Source organism: Myodes glareolus, chromosome 5 (genome assembly GCF_982192425.1).
Source record: "Myodes glareolus chromosome 5, mMyoGla1.1, whole genome shotgun sequence".
Lineage (NCBI taxonomy): Eukaryota > Metazoa > Chordata > Mammalia > Rodentia > Cricetidae > Myodes > Myodes glareolus.
The window spans coordinates 41,572,013-41,595,343 of NC_142030.1; the positions used below are offsets into that span (position 1 = coordinate 41,572,013).

A 23,331-nucleotide genomic window follows, 5' to 3' on the forward strand; every position below is an offset into this window, starting at 1 on the left:
CACAGTTGGTTCAGTTGGCATTCACAGATGAAGTCAGGCCAGGACCCCAACATTTTCATTTTACAAAGCATAACTCTGGTACCCAGAGAAAGCTAAGGCCAAAAGACATGGCAGAGGAAAGAGCTCCTCCCAAGCCTTGGTTCATCTGTTCATTATTTCTTCTTAGAAGCAGATACGGGGTGAGCATTCTGAAGCTAGAAGACTAGTTCCCTGAGCCATCCCACACCACACTGGGTTCTTAGCAAATAAGGTCTTTGTTTTAGGGGACACTGTATCCCCTCTCTCCATCAGTTTCACAAGGGCATGGGAAATAAAGCAACAGGCCACCCTACCACTCCTTAAGGTAACCAGTGACTGACTTGTCGTTCAGCAGAGTGGAGGCCTTTTTCTCATCTGACCTCATCAGAAGTAAGGTCACTGTTGGTCATTCCTCCTCCTCCTTCAATCAGATTCAGAGACATCAAACCTACATAGCTTGGGGCTGTCTTCCTCCCTTTCCTGCTGCTCATCCTTCCCTTACAGATCCCACTAAATGATGGTAAATCTAATGGTTCAGTCAAAGGCCCCTGGAGCACTGGGGGTGGGGGCATGATGACCCAGGATTCACATGGCTTTAAATACTACCACATCCATGACCAGCAACCTCGCAGCTCATGTCTTCCACCTCCTTGTGGACTCCAGGGCCCTTCTTCCCCAGCTCCTTTCCTCATTAAACACCACTACATCTGTTCACTGAAAGAGGCCTCATACTCACCAACTGGGACCCTCTGCTCGTTTTACCTTCAAAACTTAAGAGTGTGCGTGGCCAGTTTTCTTCCTGATTCTCAGCTCCCCTCTGACCATAATCTACCTCTTTCCAGGCCTGCAATAAACTGGAACCATCATTTAAAACTCCACTGTCATTTGGTATCCAAAGGACTGGCCTGAATGCCCCCAGTTCATACCAGAATTCTCAGGTCCTCAAAGTCCCTGGAGTAAGCTACACACCCTCCCTCAGGTAGACTATTTAGTACACTGAATGGAATGCAAGCACCGTGCACATCGCTGTTATACTGTATTGTTTAGGGAACAGTGAGAAAACAGTCTTCTGTGCAGTTTTATAGTGTCTTCCATCATGGAGAATTGAGATGCAGAATTATCACTTGTGGAACACGACTATGACCAGGTCACTTCACACTTCAAAACTCTGCAGTCACTTCCCCTAACACCTAGGGTGAAATTATGATTCTACCACCGTCTGCCACTGCCTGGCATCAGTTCCTTGCCGCCTCCTTCACATTATCCAGATCTTCCCGAGATGTCTACCTTTGCCACCCTACATGAACCTAGTCCCTACTGGCTTGGTTCTCATTGCAGCCCTGATCCTAACCCAAGTGGACGGTGCCTCCCTTCAGCCGTGCTCTCATCTGTCTGCTCGGGGCTGTAACTCACTCGTGTAGAGAAGGATGGTGCAGACTGGGCCCTGTGAGAACCCCACCAAGGCTTCAAGACCAGAAGGCCCCAAGCCTGGGGTTCTTCACACTCTCCTCGACACATGCTTCTGGGTTTACTTCTGGTCTCACGTACTCCTGAGGGACCAATCACACTACACACACAGAATTAGTGCAGGAAGACTGGAAGGTATCTTGACACTACTGCCGTCCAGTGTTCCCATTCAAAACTAGGCCTGCCTGACCATTTAGACAGTCCGCCCTCTGGGGATCTAGGCACAGGTGAAAAAGAAGGTTATATTGAAACACTCAATCGGTGGTTCTCAGACTCCCCTTCCCTCCCCCACAGTACCCCTTTTTTTCTCCCCACATTAAATCAGCCTTAACTCCACATACACTGAGATGTTACTGAACCCATGCTGAGGTGTTTGGTTCATTTAAGACATGGTCTCTCTATATAGGCCTGGTTGTCCTGGAACTTGCTATGTAGACCAGGTTAGCCTTAAAGTGACAGCGCTCCTCTTGCCTCTGCCTCCAGAGCACTGGGATGAAAAGCGTGCACCACCACATCCGGCTTTGAGGTGCTGCTTTAATTTTTCCCTGGAGTAACTAAACAGAAAGAAAGATGTTGGCTCTGCCAAAGCAAGTCTACAAAGTTGTGCAGATGTAGGCAGGGTCCAATTCATGTCACAAACGGGCACGCACCCTCCTTCAAGACAGGAAGGACATTGCTTGCTGGATCTGTTACAGTCATACAACGTTTTCTCTTACAATGACTAAGAAGGGCTCCTCCTCCTGTCGTCTTATAGAAAGAACTGAAGTAAACTCAGACCCAAAAGACAGGAACTTAACACCACATGTCTGCTCAAGGGTTCAGTGAATACTGCCCGAGGCAGGAACTTTGGAGACCAATTATGGTCAAGAACCTGAGAGAGGACCAGACAAGGGAAGTGATCGGCCTCTGAATCACATACCAGCTCCAGGAGTGAATGGTAGACCTGTCATTTCCTACCCAGAACTCCCACAGAAAGAGAACGAATGTGCAACCATGTCCGAGGTCACACAGCAAGCTGATGACAGCCTTAAGTACCCCATCTGGGTGTCTCGATCCCTGACAGCATATTATCTCACTACCCACAGGGACAGAAGAGTGGGCAGCACTCTGAGTCATGGGCCCTACAGTGCACTGACAGAAGACTGACCCAATGAGACAGGGCTCCACAGAGGAGTTCTTAGGCTGCACAACCCTCAAACAACATGACTGTGTTAAGAAGGAACATTCTAGGAGTCTACAACCCTGTCAGAGCAGAAGACTCTCTGAGAGTCTCTGTAAAGATTCAGAAGCAATTACAGAAGCAAGAGGTTCCATTACAACAATGGGTTAAAGAAGTTCACAGCATACAATCCAAGAACCCCAGGACCAAGGTTATTAAATAAAAATCTCTGGGCTACCTTCCCTACAGCTAATTGATCAGAAAGGCCCCAGACACACCCACATACACATTCATGCACACATACACCCATACCCCTACATACACATGCACACACACATGCACACACCCATACCCCCCACAACCCTCCCACCCCCTATACCCTCCTATACCACACCCCATACACCACACATAACAACCCCCTCTGCATTGATGTAGGTGGGTCTTCTTTCTATTTGTTGCTTTCATTGGTTAATTAATAAAGAAACTGCGTGGCCTGATAGGTCAGAACATAGGTAGGCGGAGTGGACAGAACACAATGCTGGGAAGAAGGCAATGAGGCATCTTTCCCTGTAAACCACCACCTCGTGGTGCTACACAGATTACTAAATTTGGGTTAAAGCAAGATGTGAGAGTTAGCCAATAAGATGCTACAGATAATGGGCCAGGTAGTGTTTAAATGAATACAGTTTCCATGTAATTATTTCAGGTAAAGTTAGACGGGCGGGCGGTGGGAAGTGGCCCGCTGTTCCTTCTACACTGCATTAGTCAGGGTTCCTCTGGAGGGGAACAGAACTGGTAGGATGAATAAGTAGATACATAAAAAGGAAATTTATTAGAATGTCATATAGGCTGTGGCCCAGCTGCTCCAACAATGACTGTCTACCAACAGAAGGTCCAAGAATCCAATAGTTGCTCAGTCCACAAGGCCGAATGTTTCAGCTGGCCTTCAGTATACACTATAATCCCAAAGAGGCAGGCTTTAATGCCAGGGAAGGAATGGACTTACCAGCGAGAACAAATGGACAATTTCTTCCATGTGTGGCCCAGATTAAAGGTAGATCTTCCCACATCAAAAGATCTGGATTAAAAGTGTGCCTTCCCATCTCAAATTATTTAATTAAGAAAATAATCCTGACAAGTGTGCCCAGACGCTTAGGTCTTAGTTCCAGATGTAGTCAAGTTGATACCAAGAACAGCCATCATACCCTCCAAAAACAAAAACAAGATGCCCTACTGGAGCATCCTAAGTTGGCACGGGTTTCCCTTATTCTGGAAGCTGCAAGAATGTTCTCCCCAATCCTCAAACAAGCATTGCACTGAGCTCTGAGAGTCTTGCAGAAGAAAGGGAGGGGGGATTGTATGAGCCACCTTCGGAGACGGCAGATCTGAACTTGTGAGAGTTCATGTACACTGGACACAGTTAGGGAGCCTGCATCAGACGGATCTGCATGTGTGTAACAGTTGTGTAGCCTGGTCTCTTAGGAAGGCTTCTAACAGTGGGAGCAGGACCTCTCCCTGAAGCTTAGCTGGCTTTTGCTAACCCATGCTGGATTACCTGGCCCCACCTGAATGTAAAGAGAAGAGGTTGATGTACTAGGCTTTGAGCAAGCCCATGGGAGGTCCGCCCCTTTCTGAATGGAGATGGAGGAGGAGTGGATGGGGAGGGGGGTAGATAGAAAAGGGGAGGGGCCAGGAAGAGAGGAGGGGGGAGCTGGTTGATACGTAAAATAAATGAAAAGGAAAATGTTAAATTAAAAAAAAATGCCTAACCCAGGGCAGAAAGATTGTAAGAGCCAGAGGTAGTGAACAATTGTAAGGAAACAATATTGTCTAGACTCATGGAGACTGTGACTGCATTAACGAGACCTGCACAAGTTCAAGCCAGAGGGAAATCCCAAACCAAAGAAGGAAACAGCTCTATGTATTTATTTACTGTCTTTCTCGTTTCTTTTTCTTGTTTGTTTCTTTGCTTGCTTGTTTGTGTGGTTGGCTGGGTTTCTTTCGAGACAGCGTTTCTCTGTGTAGCCCTGGTTTTCCTGGAACTTGCTCTGTAGATCAGACTGGCCACAAACTCACAACAGAGATCCTCTGCCTCTGCCCCCAAGTGTTGGGATCAAAGACATGAGCTACCACCCCCAGACCTTTTTTTCTTTTTTTTTTTTTTAAAGAGAGAAAGAACATGAACTTGGGTGGGTATGGAGTGGAGGATCTGGGAAGAGTTGAGGTATAGTAAAGAATATGATAAAAGTATGAATAAATTTTTTTAATAAAAAAAAATCCCCTCACCATAAGGGTAAGCTTGCTACACTTTACCCAAGTAGATCAAGTGGCAATAAAAGTGTGGACATCTAAACTCTGCTAAATGGCAAATTAAGAGCATCCACCCAGGACTCAATGGCCTTGGCCCCTTGCATAATTGCTCTAATCACATGTGTAATGCTTAGGCAATTCTTGCAGGCTCCACACATCTTAGCAAGGCCACACTTCCAGAATCTGCACTGCTGACCTCTGGTTCAGGGTAAATCTATTTACACTGACTCAGGTGCTCAGAACCAGTTCCATGGGCCTCCTTATAGATATCTGAGGTAAGCATAAGGGAACACACTAAAAATCCATGCAGTCCAGGGTCCAGGGTCGATCTCCTGCAAGTCCGGACCTTCTCAACACAGATGGCCCTACTCACAGTTAGGTTGAAAGGACTGGGGAAAGACTCTTAATGGAATCTGCTTACAGCAAGGAGCCCTGCTCTCCTGGGTTCAGGCAGAGCTGAAGCCTGAAGGGCCACCAGGTGACCCTCATACATCACTACCTGCTGCACTGAAGACATTGCATGCCCCTAGTGGTGGTTAAGCGTAATCTCCAGCTTGTGTAATTTAGAACCAAACTGAAGGACATATCTGTGGATGTTTCCTAAGAGGTTTAACTGAGGGGTAAGACCACCATTCCACAGACCAGGGCCCTAGACTGAAAAACATAAAATGAGGGAAGCACCAGCTTTCACCTCTCTGCATCCTGACGGTAAGCAGCCATCTAACGCTCCCGCCACCGCAATGAACTGCACCCTCAAACCAAGAGCGGAAATAAAATTCCCTTCTTCTTCTTCAGTGGCTTTCATCAGGGCTCTTGTCCCAGCATGGAGAAAGTAGCTATTACAGTCTTACCCCAGGCACTTCCCAAAAGAACTAGTGTCCTAAGAAAAGGCCCCTTTTCCAGAGGCTCCAGAGTTTTTCTAGAGAAAACAAGAGATGCAGAGTTCAGGAGAACAAGCCAGGAAGGATGCAGATAGACAGCAGGGTAGAGAACAAGAGCCTGAAGAAATTGTACTATCAAGTTTGTTCTTCACACATCCTAAGGCTCTGAGCAGTCACCCATCTCTGGGGCTCCATCTGACAACCAAGTACTTCATGGCTATGCTTTGACACCTAAGTCCTGCCAGCAGGACGCAAAATCATAGTCATATACTATCCCAGGGTGGGTTCACAGAATATTGGAAATACCTGTGACTCCTTCAACTGCCTATGATTCAACTAAATCTGAGGTCATATTGACCTCCAGGAGGCACAGACCCTAAAACAGCAGTACTCAACCTTCGTTATGCTTCGACCCTTTAATACATACAGTTCCTCGTGTTGCACTGATTCCCAACCATATAATTATTTCCATTGTTACACCATTAACTAATTTTGCTAGTTATGAATTGTAATGTAAACACCTGTGTTTTCCAATGGTTTTAGGCTACCCCTATGAGAAAGTCATTTGCCCCCCCCACCCCAGGTTAAGAACTGCTGCCCTTAACCCAACCTGGTCTTGAAAGTCCACTCAGTGGGCTGAGCCCCACCTGGGTCATAGTACAGCCATTGGGGTTACGCAGCCCTGTCGACTATGAATAGGGACCCTGGAAGTACTGAACAGGGCAGGGAATCTCTTTCCAAACAATTCCATATCAAAAGTCTTAGCTGAGGGTTGATCAAACGGCTCAAAGAGAAAAGGCATGGAAAACTGATGACATGATTTGATCCCCAGATCCCACAGTGGAAGGAGAAAGCAGACTCCCGAAAACTGTCCTCTGATCTCCACACTATGGGACGCACGTGCGCGCGCACAATGCACACAATGCTAGTAAATAAAATAAACACCCATTTTAAAAGTCTGAAAAGAACAACCTCTCAAGGGAAGTTTGAAAGGTCGAAGAGCCACGGGGAGGCTGGCCTGCTTCCTCAGCTTCCTCATTACAGGGGAAATGGGTCGGAGGCAGGAGGCACCAAGCCCGGAGTCACAGAGCTATCACAGGCCAGCTTTTCCTCTCTCCGGACGGGAGGCTGCTGTGAATGAGAAGCAGCTGTGTCCTGCAGCACTGCAGGGGACCCAGCCAGGGGCCGGGAGCAGGGGCAAGGACTGCTCCAGGGGCAGCTTCAGCCAAGACACTGATAACCTAAGCCCCACCTAGCAAAGGTTAAGGAAAGACAAGGGAGGAACCAAGTTATCGCAGGGAGGCTCTGGACAGCACCTCAGCATGACCGTCTCTGCCTTCACTGTCCCAGATTACATAGGGTGACATCCAGGTTACTATACCAGGGCAAACAGTCAACATTCTGAGTTCTATGTGTTCCCTGAGCTCTGCTGCAACTGTCCCACAGGCTGTGAACACTGGGAGAAGCCAGAACTGCTAGACAATGGATAGATGTGGCGGCGTTCCAGTGAAAATTACGTGCAAAACAAGCAGAACCAGGTCTGACCTGCCGGCCACAGGCGGCCAAGCCCAGCACTAAACTATCACATTAAAACCGTTTGGACTTATGGATGAAGACAGGATTTCCTTTAATTCAGCCACGTAAACTCTGGGTATCTCTAACTCTGGTATGTTTTTGTATTATTTTAGCAGATGTGAACAGCTTACAACCGTAAAGAACCAATCGACACAGGCCTATAATAAAGTGCTCCACAACACCATACTGTTATGGAAAAACATTCTCATCAAAAACTACCTGGTACCGAGGTAAAAATTTCTTTTAAAAAAAAAAGAGGCCCTGTAACAAGGTGGCAGAAATAAAAAAATTAGGGACAAAGGAATAATGGCAAATTAACAAAGACTTGAAGACACCATGCACGCTGAGGAAAACACTGGTGGCAATGCAGAAAGGAGCAAAAGACACAACAAAAAGACTCCTGTGGGCGGGGATCACGGTGCAGGCACCCAACCCCAGAACTCAGGAGGCAGTCTGAGGCCATAGCGGAACCCCTTGTCTTGCTCTGCACAAAACACAGTTCACATGGAAAAAAGGAAACATGGGAGTGCACTTTGAAACACAAATAAGGTGAGAATTTTCTCAACAGAACCCTAAGAGCACAAAAAACAGGCCCAAGAAAAAGAAATCACACACACACACACTCGAGGAAGCAGCAGTTTAAATGAACAGACACACCCTACAGAATGGAAGAGAAATCTTGCCAGCTACATTAGACTAAGGGGTTTAGGTTAATATGTAGAGTTGCAAAAATTAAACACTAAAAAACAAACAAAAAAAGAAGAGGAAGAAAAATAAGTACTCAAAGTGCCAATCAATCAATAGGACCATGAACCGAATGAACAGAATACAGAGTCTCACCGTGGAGCTCTGGCTGGCCTAGAATTAACCATGTAGATCACACTGTCCTCAAACTCAAGAAGCCTCTGGCTCCTCAGTTCTGGAATTAAAGGCACACACTAACACATGTGCCTTCCCTCTGCCCCCCAGGAAATACTTTTGGATTTTTGTTTGTTTTTGTTTTAGGTTTTTGCTTTTTTTTTTTTTTGAGTGCTCAACATCAGAGAAATGCAAATTAAAATTAAAACTACTTTGAGATGTGAAGAAGGCAAGCGCTGACTGATAAGGGTTTGGGGAAATAGGGGCCCTTACACAATGCTCGTGGGGTATAATCTATTCAGTCACAATGAAAATCATTGTGGAGGTTTCACAATCTCGTGTGGATGCAGGCCAGGAAACTAGAGGGCCGGTGAGATGGAATAAAAGGAAGGGGTGTGGGGTGGTGACATGAAGGGAAGTGGGACACTGGGAGTGGAAGGATAAGGCGGGGACGGGAAGGAAGGGAGTGAGGGCACAGGCTAAACCAACACGAAGACTGCAGGAAACAGCAGTGAAGAGTACCAGTGTGGAGGCCACAAGTTGTCATGGTTACTTTCTTTGTTCTCCACCTTAGTTACTGAGTCAGGGTCTCCTGTTGAACCCAGAGCTCACAGACTCAACGAGCCTTGCCAGCCACCTTGACCCAGGCATCTGTCTTCTGAGTGCCCGCCCAGGTCTTATGTGGACTCTGGGGATCTAAATTCCAGTCTTCACTTTGGCAAGGAAGCAATTTATCCACTGAGCTCTGGCCCCCACTGCTCAACAGAAATTTGAAAAGCGATTTCTGAAGAAAGAAGGCAAAAAACAAAGCAGTACAAACAAGATGGAACTGAGGCAATCCCACAGGGCAGGCAGACCTCTCTGATAGAACTGCCATGCCAGTAATCTACTGGCTCGCACGTGCGCGCGCGCGCACACACACACACACACACACACACACACACACACACCTTGTCTTGGCAAGCATCCTGTGGATATATAACAATCATACGCCAGGCACTAGCCACCATGCACAAAGGACAGCCTTTCTCCTTAACTTCCTTAGTGGTCTCGCTTCGCACATGGCTGAGGCATCCGGAGGTGAATACTCCTAGCCACACCTTAGTTCGAGGGGAGTCCCTGACATGGCAGTCCTTGCCCTCTGCCTTGGCAAGGCTGACTCTGAGAACACATGCACTCCTGCTTATGCCAAGAGATAAGGAGCCTCGCTTCCTGTGACTGTAAGTGGGTAAGTGTGTCAGCCAGGTCAAATCAATGCACACACCTTCTGACCCACTAATCTTACTCCTGGGAATCTACCCGAGCAATAGCTCCCTTCCTTTCCTACAGGGAAGAACCCGTACTGAATAAATCTGTACCAGTCTCTACAACCTTATCTAGGACAGGGAAAAGCTGAAGCAACCTAAATGCCTCATGTGGGAATCCTACAAAAATACAACCAGAAAGACCGTGTGGCAACCCAAACATTCTCCGCCTGTGTGTTGGTATGATATGTAGCCCCCACGTTTTGAAGATACTGCCCCTGAGTACATTAAACTACACACATCTACAGACAGGCGGCTGCAGCATGGAGAGGGATGCATGTTATTCAGGGATGCGTTGTTGAGTCTTCTGGAATTCAGGCAATTGCAAAGGTGCATTCAATAATACTTTTATGGTTATTTTATTTTATTTTTCTTATTGTTTTTATTGAGCTAAATATTTTATCCCACTCCCCCTCCTTCCTCCCTTCTTCTCGTACACTGGTGTTCAGCCTGCATATAAGTCTGTGAGGGTGACAAATCCCCTGGAACTGAAGTTACAGTCAGGTGTGATGGTCATATGGATGCTGAGAATTGAACTCAAGTCCTCTGGAAAAGCAGCCAGTGTCCTTAACGGCTGAGCCATCTTTCCAGCCCCTCAATAATTACTGAAAGAAGAGATAGCATATCTCAGCAGTGAAAACTACATTGTTTAATTCTTAAAACAGACTTTTCATATGCATCATTTAAAAGATGGAAAAAAAGGAGCTGAGAATGCAGTTCAGCTGATAGAACGCTTGCCTTGCATGCATATGAAGGCCTAGGTTCAAACCCCAGCACTACTTAAACAGGCAAGACAGCAGTCCGAGCCGGAAGGACCATCAGATATGCAAAGTCATCTACAGCTACATGAGACCTTATCTTAGGGGAGGAAAAGGGCAGGGGGACGCGGGAGACAGAGAACATAGGTGATGGAAGCTGGGAAACAAACTGCAGTCAGGCCAGGGTCTCATATAACATAGTCAGAGCTCACCGAGAAAAGGCCAATTCTCCGTGAACTGGGGGTGGGTTGGGATTGCTCCCCAAGTCTTCTTACTCTCTCTCTCTCTGGATTAGGGCAACCGCCAGTCCAGGTGTGCCAGAGTAGACTGGGGCTCATCTGGTAAAACTATCAGTAACTTCTCCCTTGTTGAGATTCTTGACTCAGATTATACATTATGTTCACCCTACCCATAGGAGGTATCAGTTACTGGGAAGGAGTGGGCTGAGATGTTCGAGTTTCCTGCCCCACTGTCTCACTCAGAAGGAAGGTTGCCCATTTACAACCAGATACAAACTCACAAAATTGACAAGCTAGAAAGCTAGGACTTAAACTCACTAAGGTTGTCAATGGCAGGGTGTTGGTGTTTTCCAGCTCTTTCTGAAAGTAAAGACATGCTGAAGGTTCTCCTAGTGGTGTAGCACAGGCCTGATGTCTGCACTTAGAAGGGATGGCTCTCCACTTTTAATCTGCCTCTGAAACAGATCCAGGCAGGTGCTTTATCTGAATTTGGGGAGATTACAGTCAATGCTTATGGGAGCAAGCAATTTCGACTTGTGGATCATACTCCTGGAGAACATTCAAGAAGCAAATCCAGGACAGGGTGCCTTCTTTACAGAACTGAGCTGTGTATGAACAAAGACAGGGCAGTCCACAGCTCCTCCTGCCTTGCTTCCCCCAGTTTCTCTTCCTCTGTCTGCTAAAATGAGACATTTCTTCTTAAATCGCTATGAAACACACATGACATAAAATTTATTTTAACCATGTTCAAGTGTACAGCTCAGTGAAATAAAGTACATCAGGGTCAGTCGCTCTTTTTATATTACAAAACGGAAACCAGACCCCTTAAACAATAATTCCTTGCTATGGGTTGATTGCGTTCCCCAAGATTCAAGTGCGGGAGACTTTGTCCCCATTGCAACAGTGTTGAGAAGTGGGGCTTTCCGGAGGACAGTAGGTCGTGAGGATGAATGGATGAATTCATTACTGCTGGAGTGGGCCTGGTATAAAACTGCGTTTGAAGAATGCAGATAGAGCACAGTAGCGAAGCGCATACCCAGCACATACGCAGCCCCATGCTCATGCCCAGCACTGGGGGGGTGGGGGCGCAGTGGCTGAATTTGGCCTCCCTTTGCACTCTTTCATCCTTCCACCAGGCTACAGCTTCCCCAATCTTGCCCTTCTCAGTCTCCAGAGCAGTCCTCAACCCTCCTAAAAACACTGCTACCCTTTAATACAACTCACGTTATGGTGATCCCCAACTATAAACTTATTTACACTGCTATTTGATACCTGTAATTTTGCTACTGTTATAAATTGTAATGTAAATACTCGTGTTTTCCAAAGGTCTTCGGCAACCCCTGTCAAGGGGCTGCTTAGCCCCCAGAGGTCACAACCCACATAAGTTGGGAGCTTTTGCTCTAGAACCATTTGCCAAATCAACTTCTACTGGTTAGAGGTGACCCAGCTGGAGGTGATCTGAACAAGTGGCACAGATGGACTATGACCCTCCCATTTGCTCATCACCTGGCAACCGAATTCCACTCTGTGTCTGCCTGATACTGAGTGGAGGAGCCATCCAGTCAGTATCTACCCTGAAGTGGAAGCTGACTGTTATTTTTGTATCTGGGTTATTTTACTTAATATAATGTTCTAAAGGTTCATCCACTATAGCATGTGTCCTAGAGTGACCATGGCTCTCCTGACATGTATATGGAACATATCCTTATCCATACTGGAGAACAGACATCTGACATTCTGCTTTCAGTTCTCCTGAGTATATATCCAGAAGTGGGGTTGCTGGAGCACATGGTAATTTCATTGTTAACCTGAAGTAACATCAGACTGCCATCATATATCATTACGTGTTTCCATGACAACAATGTACAAGGCCACAGATTTCTGCACATCCACATCAACATTTATTTTCTGATTAAAAAAGAAAAAGAAAAAGAAAGGAAGGAAAAGAAAACACATCACACCTTAGTGAGTGTGAGGTAGCGCCATACTGTGGTTTTGATATGCGTTTCCTTGAGTTGAACTGAGACTCTAAACTAGAAACAGGTATAGCACAAGCAGAAAAGTTTGTGTGTGGGGAGCGGGGGAAGGGAGTAAAACAGTACTAATATTCTCAAAGTGGTAGGCTGGCTAGAAGCTACTTTCCGCATCACCCCGTGTAAAGAACCTCATGAAGCCCAATTCTCCTCTGCCTGCAGAGAGCAGCACCCACTTCTTACCAAGTGGGGGACGGGCTCTGGGAATCCCAGTCTCAAAGTCGGGAAAAAGCAAACTGACAACATCATGGGAGTGCCACGAAGGTCTATCCCGACGGCTCAGTACAGCTACTCTGTCCTAGACCTCAACCTGGTCACAGGAACATCAGGCTGCCATCTGCACACTCCAGCTGGCCTACTGAGCAGTCCTTCCCCACCACAACAAAGCAAACACAATTGCTCCATGTGGAAAATGATCCAGGCTTTGATTCAAAGAAATCCAAGAGAGGGTGGGGGTGAAGACGACACAAACCCAGCTGTAAGAAGTTCATTTCTGAAGCCGGAGGATGGAAGCACCAGGCTTGTTACATTTCTCTATTTTCTCCATCTAAAAAAGAAAACGCGGAAGCCATGTGGACTTAGCATGCCATTTTCTACTTTTTCTGAAACTTCGTAAGGGAGACACAACAGGCAGCTGAGATCAACTCTCAATGACAACACCAGGCTTTTCGAGGTCACTAGGTTCAGGAGGGAGGCCAGACTGTATCCAGGTGTCCACAGTAGGCTGGCTTACTCTCCTCACTGAACTGGGAGCTTCCCAGGTCTCTGTGAGTTTCAGTGTTTGGGCCTCCCTCCATGTTGCTGCATCCTGCCCAGGGTAAGTGAATCCCTGCCAGGAACACAGGGGACAGTGGCCAACACCAAGGGGCCCAGCCTCCCTCTTCCACTCCCATCCATAAGGACATTTTCTAAGTATTCCTGTTTGTTCCCTACTCTTTTGCCCCAGTGCTGCTCGCTAACAAAAATGATTAACTCTCGACCACAGACACTAACTGCCCAGTCTGCAAAAACTCTTAAAACACTACTACATACTTCACCCCAGCAGGCTTGTCACAGTTCTGGACTCAGTGAACTCCCCTGTTGGAGTTTGGTGCTGCTGGTGCAGTGTTCCCTGGATCTGTCACAAAGATCTGAAGAACAGAGGTGACCAGGGACTGGGCCTTGACAATGAGGGCACTGTGCCACCTGCAGCAATTAGGGTGAGTCAAAGGTCAGGTCAAAAGCCAAGCAGGCAAGGTCAGGGCACTTGCTTGCTTGGGAAAAGAGGGAGCACAGGCTCTCCAGAGAAAGAGCGAAGTGCAGTCTAAGAAGCCCTGAATACATGGCAAGAATGGAGTGCAGGCCTCTGTGACTGAGAACTGTAGCACGCGTGCTTATGAAGGGGACTGTGGCTATCTACTCCTCGCCTCTTATGCATCCTGGCCATGAGGACAGCAATTTGGTGCCACACACTCTACATCAGTGCCACCTGACACCACAACCAGAGACTGGAATCAACAGTCCAGGTGACCACCGAGCCTCTTAAACCAACCTCTCTGTTTTTAAGTTGGCCACATCCAGTGTTTTGTCACAGCGGCAGAAAGCAAGCACACACACTGATATCCAGCGCCCCCCTAGTTGGGAACCAAGCTGAAGATGTTAGTGAAACACTGTCTGAGCACAGGGATGTCTGAGCTGGACGGCCATACCACTGCATTCCACCCTATTTCTCTGGGACAGAAAATCCTAATTACACAGATAAATTGCCAGGACATGACGTCGTAAGGCTGAAGTTGAAAAGGCAGGAATTGGAGGGGTGCAGAGTTTAGTAGTAGAGCACCCATGGGCCCCAGGTTTCTATCCCCAATACTACGGCAAAGAAGGGGGAGCAGAGGGGGCAGAAAGGAGAGAGGGGAAAGGCGGGAGAGGGATGGAACAGAGACTTAAGGAACTCGCCCAGCTGTCCAGCTCACTGATAGTAAACACCAAATCCACACTAGAAGCAAAAGAATGACTACCTGCTCTGCACCCCTTCTCCACTTGACCACAGGGAGCAGTGTGCTTGCTGACAGAAGAGGTTCTACACACGATCACTGCCCCTCACCTTCCCACACAGAACCAGGGTCTGCCTGCCCAGTCCTGATGACAAGACACACACACGCGGGAACTCCAAACACCTGACCAGCTCCAGCAACTGTCCAGCTTTGCTTCTTTTTAAGGACAGAGTACGTGAAAGAACTGCCATCCATCATTTCACTTCTCCACTCTCCATGGGTGCACTGACCAGCCTCTGCAGGGTAGCCCGTCCCCTCCCATCTCCAGCCAGCCTCGATAACCAAGGCCATCTGCTGGAATACAGCTGACCACTCTTTCTGACCAGAGAAGCTTCTACAACATGGAACTTCCTTTTTACCTCAGGCTTGTCTTCCACCTAGCCTCAGCATCTCAGGAAACACTTGAGGCTCTCCTCAGACAGTATGCAGTCTCATGTTGATGCTGTCTCCCCACCCACACCTTCCGAAGATGCATCTCCAGGACGTCACTGGCATTTCCATAAGGCCAGTCAGGGAAAACCTCAAGCTCTCCACACACACCCTGCCAAAGTTCCACCTCAGACATGGCTCAAACAGCCTTCTCCCTCCCTCTGCAGCCACTCAGAAGCCAGATCACACCACCCAACACAAACAAAACCTTCCAAAAGTTAAAGGAATAGAAAGCCAGGGATGGTAGCATATGATCATAATCCTAGCTAATCAGAACGCTGCGGCAGGGGGATCAAAGTCATCCTTGGTAACTATCTTAAACAGGGTCTCTATTGCTGTAATGAAACACCATGACCAAATGTAACTTGGGGAGAAAAAGATTTCTTTTACCTTGAAGATTACAGACTTCACTTCTGAGGGAAGTCAGGGCAGAAACTCAAGCAGATGGGAACCTGGAGATGGGAACTGAAGCAGGAGCTATGGAGGAATGCTGCCTACTGGAACCTCGCTTCTCGTTGCTTTTCCAGATTGCTTTCTTACAGCACCCAGGACCACCAGCCAAAGGTGGCACCGCCTATAATGGACTGAGCCTTCCAAATCACTATAGATTTGCCACCTACAGGCAAATCTTATGGAGGCATTTTTCTCAACTGACAGTTGCTCTTCCCAAAGGACTCTAGCTTGTATCAAACATTAAACTAGCCAGGACAACTATTAAGATTATCTGAAAAATAAAAACTAAAGGGGGCTGGGGTGTAGCTTAGTGGTAGAGTGCTTGCCCAACATGCATTAGGCCCTGGGCTCAAATCCCAGCACTGTAAAAGAAGAAAAGAGGTAAATAATAACTCAAAACCCTTGAGACCTGTGCAGCCTGAGCTTCTAAATACCTGTCCTGGCCTGTGTCACCTTCCTCCAGCCTCACGGCTGCCTGCTGTCCTTTGCTCAGTTCACCTCTGCCTCCACACAGGCAGCCAGACAGCCTTTGCAACTACTATTCTGACGGGGTCTTTCCTCTTCAAACTGACTGGGCTGCCTCTTCATTAATACTCGGGTCTTGGCGCCCGAGGTTACTTTCTGCACCCTCGGCTCAGCGTACTCTGCCAAACACATACACAACAGCAAGGAGCTATCCTGCCTACCCTCCGATGCTCAGCCTGCTAATACCACTCTTAGGAAATAACTTTTTGGCCCTCCTCAACTATCCCCTCCCAGGATACAGAGAGAGCCTGGCCCACAAAGTACTTGGCTGTTCATGTCTTGCCAAGGCATTGCTGGGTTAGGAAGATAGCATCGTCACTCCAAGACCGTGTCCAAAGGCTTCCTGAATCCTCCAGACCCAGGGTAGAGGGTAGGGGGTAGGGGGTAGGGTGAGGGTGGGTGGGTGGTGGTGGTGGTTGGTTGGAGCCCTTAGTCTGACTTTTAGTCACCATGGTGCACCCATGACATTTCTCCTGGCTGGTTCTAAGAGGACAGGGACCATGGAACCTGCCCACCACATCTTCCCAAGGCCTCCCTGGAGTCTGGTCATCAGAAGTACAGGGAGAATCAGGATTTGGTGATGAAGGTTCCGACTGCATGGCCGCGCCCCTAGACTTACCCAGAAGACGATGTTGTAGCTGAAGAGCAGGTACTTGTACCAGCAGCTGACCTCGGCGTTCGAGTATCTATAATAGTGCATCTTCTGAGAGGCGGGACCTGCGGGGACAGTGACTGATGAGGCACAGTCAGCTTTACACCTGCTCCCCAAGCGCAAAGGCTCCCATTCAACTTCCAGAAACCTCCACTGCTCCCTCATATCCACTTGTTCATCCAAACACAAATGTACTAATAGTGCTGATCAGAAGCTAGACAACAAGCGGCTAAGTTAGCTTCCATTTAAAAACAAAAAACAATGGAGAAATCTGAAAAAAAGGAAGATGAGAACTTTGAAGTGTCTTCAAAGTACCAGAAACTCTGCTTGGAGCCTTCTCAACCATTTACCTCATCATCTTCTCAGCCCATATTGATTATTCCACTCCAGGCCAAGGACAGTGGAGTACAGAAAGGCCATGTGACTGTCCCAAGACAAGGGGGATAAACACAGTGGCTCGCACTGTAATCCTAACCTTTGGGAAACTGAGATATGAGGGCTGCTGTATCAGGCCAACTTAGGCTACACAGTGAGACCCACCTATAAAAATAAATTCATAAATACGAGGGAAAGGGCAGAGCCCAGAATCTGTACCATAGAAGATTCCACTGTCCATATTTTATCCACCATAGCCAACAAGGAAATAAAGAGTTGGATCACAGGAGGCACAGAGGGAAGAAAGCTGAAAGATGGGCAGGCTTATGCCAGATCCAACCATGGGGCCAGCACAGAAAGACAATTAAGGTTCCACGTTCATTTGCCTGTTGCCTAAGACAAGCTCCCATTCTCAGTGTGTGGAGAAGTGAGAAGGCCCCGTCTCAGTAGTGAGGTCACTGAGGCCCACAGCAACCAGCATTCACCATCATTCCATCCTTCTTCCTACCTCCTACGCTATCCTCCATGACCACAACTTTGCCCTCCTGGCCAAAGACAAACAATCCGGACTATACTGTCCCTGTAGGAGCACTCTTGGAGCTGTGAACAATGTATGTTGTTTCTTATCTGCCTGCTCAAAACACAGAGCCAGGCCGCCAGTGTTACTTCCATTTATCCACCACCCTCAGGAAGAAAGCACGGATGAACGGTGGGACAGGGTGGGGTACTCAAGCTGAAAGCGGGGGCGGGGAGGTTTGCAGGATCTAAGGCACCAGACTATAAGGGGGTACCACAATCTCCGCATACTCAACACTACCCCATACATACATGCAGACAGGCACACAGCAGCCTGACATCTACCCCATCATCACCCCTCTACGAGGACACTTCTGTGACACCACCCTCTAAGGATGGGTGGGAACACACTCTACCGAGTGTTGTAGGCACACGGGCCACAGAACCACACAAGCAACAACATAGGGAAGCTCAAACTCCTTCAGAAAAGGGCCCAGGCACCAATCGTCACAGCATGGCCTGACCAATCAAGTCCCTGCCCCATGGAGGCCTTGGGGACCTTAACTGAAACAGGGAATATGTGACCAGTCCCTAGTGCTACCATGAGGGAGGGCCTCACCTGAGATCATCGGAGTCCGCCTCACATTCTACAGGCTCCAGCCTCCCCACCAGCTGTGTAGGTTTGGTTGGGCTCTGAATATGTATTAAGCTTCTTGGGTGACTAGGCCATGAGGCCAGATGCACGCCTGGTGGAGCAGCTATTACACACCAGAGGGCCGCTGTCTCTGTGGGAGCCTGGGAAGACAGAAGAGCCCGGCTGTGTGGGTGCAGCACCTTGGCCGGCTGTAACGAGCCCTGCAGACACCTAACCAGAGAAGACGTTCAACACAGCGTTGTCTGTTTCATTTGAGGGCATTTGTGTGGAAGGAAAGATAATCAGAGACAACTGGATGGTCCTCTGTAGGAGTTAAAAAATTCAACCTAGAGTTCATTAACTCTAACCCACTTAGCTACTGAAATGTGCTGTTCAGACAGCAAAATGTCCCAAGTGCTAGGAACTCTGTCCCTTAGAGACAAGACTGTCCTGTCCTCAGAGCACCAAAGACACCCCACACCCCTTCTTCCAGGGCTCATGGAGAGGCCGGGGGAAACAGGTCACACAAGCACCCAGGTGTTCACAACTCCTAGACGGTACTCAATGGCCACCGTTTGGCCCAGTAAGGATAATAACTCTAAGCCCCTCTATCTTCTCACCAGCAAACACTGTCTGCTTGGCCTGGCAATATTGACTCACCCTGTGTCCCAGCTCCAGGCCTCCATGATTATCCCATGATGACCATCACATTACAAATCTCAAGTCTCCTTCAGTTCTAGCCAGTTCAATGTGGACAACACAGACTCACACAGAAGACCACCCCACGGGGAAATAGCATTCTGGAGTGTAGTGCATTCTCCCTATTCAGGGTGATGTCTTCTCTCCCCATCTGGTTCACCCTCCTCCACCCACAAGCCCCACAACCAAACAGGAAGCAACTCCGTCTGCACAAACCAAACACTGGGGTCCAAACCCTCATCAAAGAACTGCAAGTCGAGACCTAATTAAAAACCCCCGCATGCAGTGACTTCCCAACACTTGGCACCTCACGATGAGCAAGTCTGGCCAGCAGTGACCACACACTCCCTAACTGTCCAGGGCACAAGGTATCACACCCATGCCCCGCCTGCTACTTACAAACCAAGAACATGCATAAGCATCATTTCACTTCCTCTGAAATGACAACTCAGACCCTGGGGTAGGGGGTCCTCCTGATGGTACTTATTTCCCCATCCCCAGCTCACAGAAAGGAAAACCGTTTCAACGGCAATAAAAACCTCAACCTTTCTCCACCCTACTTTCCAACTTTCTGCCACGAGTCTCAGGAAGGGAAAAATGGTGGTGGCCTTGGGCTCTCCTTTGGGGTCCTGTTGTCTCCTGCTGGCGAGAAATCCAAAGACATATTTTACAGCTTACACTGTAGAACAACAGGTATACTTCTTTTCCAGCCCAGTCTAAACTTGTCCTCTACAACAGGGCACAATGGTCTTCAGCAAAGCTAAGAATCAGCAACTCAAAACTTCAGGGGCAGAAAAAGGACCGAGTACTCATGTACCAGCTGCCCATACTCTTCCCACACTCATGGCTGTGAGGACACTAGAAACTAGACCTGACCCCCAACGACTCCAAAGTCTCCAGGGTCCCTGACATCTCACCTCATGGGCAAACACAAGAGTGAAGGCAGACCTTAGCCAAGTATCTATAACTGGAGGTTTCTCGTCCCACCTGGTCCCATAGCCACTTTGAAAATAACTACTCTGAGGCTTAATATTAATTACAAATTGTTTGGCCTACTAGCTCAGGTTTATTATTAACTAGCTCTTACAACTTAAATTAAACTATTTCTATTATTCTACATTCTGCCCCAAGGCTCGTGGCTTGTTACCTCACATCTTGCTTCTCCAGTGGGTGTTGGCATCTCCCTGACTCCACCTTCTTTATCCCTGTCTCTCTGCTTAGATTTCCCATCTGGCTCCATTCTGTCTGGCTATTGGCCAAGTCAGCTTCTTTATTAACCAATGGCAATAAAACATATTCACACATACAGAGGAGCATACCACATTAAGTACTAACCCTATTCAGCTGACACCAATACTCTTTACCTTAACACACACACACACACACACACACACACACACATGGATGGAAGGATAGACAGACAGAGACTGACTAATTTTGGCTTCCTAAAAGTCAATAAATTATTCAGACACTAGCATGCAAGCACACATGCACACACACTCTGGAGAGCAGGGTGTTCATAACCATCTCCCCCTTAATCATCTTTTCTTGTTAGGCATCCAGGAAGTGGGGTGCAGGAAAGTGTAAGATTGCAGCAAATTTCCATATGATTAAGTCCCATTAAAATAGTAATGGAAACATAAATCTTGAAAGTTTTCTGGAGGTGCAGCACTGATAGCAGGTAAATGTTTGTGGTGATGACTCACACCCAACAAAACAAAAGACTCAAGCTCACAGTAAACAGTGGATGGTACGCAGAATGGAAGGGCAGCATACTTTACAGATGCGAACATCCCTATCAGTGAAAATAAAATCTACAGACTATCCAGGGCACTAGCTCCTACTTTCAAATTTAAGAGAACACCACCACTTCTAGAGGCAAGAATGTCTGCACACTGCAGGCAGCAGACGGATGTTACACTCAGGAAAGTCAACAAACAGTCACAGAAATTAAATCTGGTCACATCCTAATCCAATAAACTCATGACTAAGAATTGCTTCATGAAAATAAGCCAGCAGAAGAAAATGAACATGCATTAAGTATGAAACATGAACATTGTGGTTTGCAATTACGGAACAATTTGTAGGCATGTGGAGAAAGGCCAAATGGAAAAGCAGGGCACGCGAGAGGGTTGCATGGCGTGGGTCTGTGAGTGATTTTCCACAACGGTTTCCACCATCACACTTGCCATTACCATCTTGGCATTATAAACACTGATGGAGGCCACTGTGGGGGAGTGGAGTGGGGAGCCCACAGTCGTCATTAGCAGGGCTCCCAGATCTGACCATCATATTAATGCTGCAGCAATCTTCCCCACTGACTTCCCTTAATTTAAAAAATTAGCACCTGTTCAACTATAAAATATTTCCAATTCATAAAAAAAATTTCCAATTCAGAAGAATGAAAGTGAACTGACAGATCAGTAGACCACGGTTTTTCAACTGGCATGATTTGACCCTGGAATGTCTCCTGCAGGCCCTTGGAGGACAGCATCAGTTGAGAAGGCTGTGGGTCTGTAGGAGGTGGGCCTGGCTGGTAAGAGTAGGTCATTATGAATTGGTGTTTGAAGATTACAATCCCACCTAGCTTCCTTGTTTGCATATGCTCCTACTACCAGAAAGTTAAATAATACCTTTTTTGTTATGATGGACTGGACCTCCCTGAACTGTATATAAGTCAAAATAAACCCAGAAAATTAAGTTGCTTCTCTTAGGTATTTTGGTCACAAACATGAGAACAAATGCACCAATTCTTTGATTATGGTCCACTGCGATGACATTTCAGGGACTAGAGACATAGGGGCAGCACTTCCCTAGCATACATGACCCTAGGCTCAATCTCCAGTACTGCTGTGATGGATAGATGGATAGATGGATGGATGCAGTGTGCACACTTGCATTTACACTTTCTTGAAATTCTGCTCCTTATCACATGCTGTGCATTCCTTATTCCCTGTCGTTTTGAATGTTTAATTTTACCTACATACGATGTAAGAATCAACCGTCACAAAACGTGAGAGTCCAACAATCATGTTGAGAAAAATGGAAGACTCCAGCCTTGCCCCTGGGCTCAGGCCATTCCCACTTAGATTGCATTAACTTATAGCTGACTATGCCAGCTAATCTTATGTCAACTTGACACACAAACTAGAGTTATCTGAAAGGAGGAACCTTAATTGAGAAAATGCATCAGTGAGACCCGGCTGTAAAGCATTTTCTTAATTAGTATTGACGGGGGAGGGCCTAGCCCATTATATGTGGTTTCATCCCTTAGCTGGTGGTCCTGGGTGCTATAAGAAAGCAGGCTGAGCAAGACATGCAGGAGCAAGCTAGTAAGCACCACTCCTCCGTGGCCTCTGCATCAGCTCCTGTCTCCAGGTTTCTGTCCTGGCTTTCTTCAAGGATAAACACTATTGAAGTGTAAGTCAAATATGCATGCCCTCTCCTCTCCAACTTACTTTCTGGTCATGGTGTTTCATGGCAGCAACAGAAACTCTAAGACATTGACTCTCATCTTTGACATCTGAGTACCTCTTGGAATGACTCTATATGCTTCCATTAGTGCTACCTGGCTCTTACTTTAGAGCATTACTTGTTCAGGCCCCACTCTGGAAGATGATGATTTAACTCTATTCCCTACCAACCCCATCTTTCCCTAAGCTACTCCCTCATGCTTGTTCTATCTCCATCTAATTATAGTGATGCAGTAGAGCTGGCTGCGATCATTTTCAGAGTTGGTATTATGTTGAGCATGTGAGCTAGCAGAATGAGCCACACAAACCAGGACTGTTTTCCTTTTCTGGTAATTTTTTTCCCTCTAGAATGATTATTTTTGTTGACTTAGCATCTTGTGAATTTATCAAAAACCTCAAATTCAAATGAGAGCTGCTGAAATCTGCTCTCAGTAAGTTCTTATGCATTGGATATTCTATTCCTGTCCTCAGAGCAGAGTTTTCCAAGGTACTGGACAGATGAACACACAATTCTCTTTGGGTACTGCCCCCAGGAGGTCCTGCCTATACTTAGTGTTGTGAGAAATCCTGAGATTCTAGATAGGGTACAGGGGTACCTTTACCTGTAAGTAGAAGTTTAGACTGGGAGTCAATTTCATACAGAAAGTGAATTTGTCCCTTCTTCAATTGTCTATATTCCGGAGAAGCCTAAATCTATTTGATCCTGAATCTTTGTTCTTCAAGTTCTTTCTGTAAACTTATGGGGTTGTCTACACACACACTGAGACTTTGACACTGGTCTACCTTCATGCAGGTGGTTCCACGGGCAAAGGAGCTTCCAACACGAAGACAATTTCTTTTCTATGAAGTGTCTCCCTCCACGAGGCCACCACCCTCTGAAGCCCCTTTTAGTTGACATGGGAACCTGAGCTAACACTTCAGATCCCTGACATTTTCCACC

General features: G+C 47.1%; 1 protein-coding gene across 2 annotated transcripts in view; it reads right to left on the reverse strand.

Annotated features, from left to right (window-relative positions):
* The window catches only part of Tspan14 (tetraspanin 14), a 57,168-nt gene that overhangs the window by 13,581 nt on the left and 20,256 nt on the right, over positions 1-23,331 (reverse strand). Inside the window, exons 1-2 of one of the 2 annotated variants that reach the window (XM_048421053.3) lie at positions 18,205-18,321; positions 16,662-16,759 (exon numbers count right to left, since the gene is read on the reverse strand). In XM_048421053.3, coding sequence (XP_048277010.1) covers positions 16,662-16,759; positions 18,205-18,214 — 108 coding nt within the window. In that variant the 5' untranslated portion in view covers positions 18,215-18,321. Of the gene's footprint in view, positions 1-16,661; positions 16,760-18,204; positions 18,322-23,331 lie in introns of those variants that run through there. The other variant, XM_085687876.2, reaches the window with a different exon arrangement.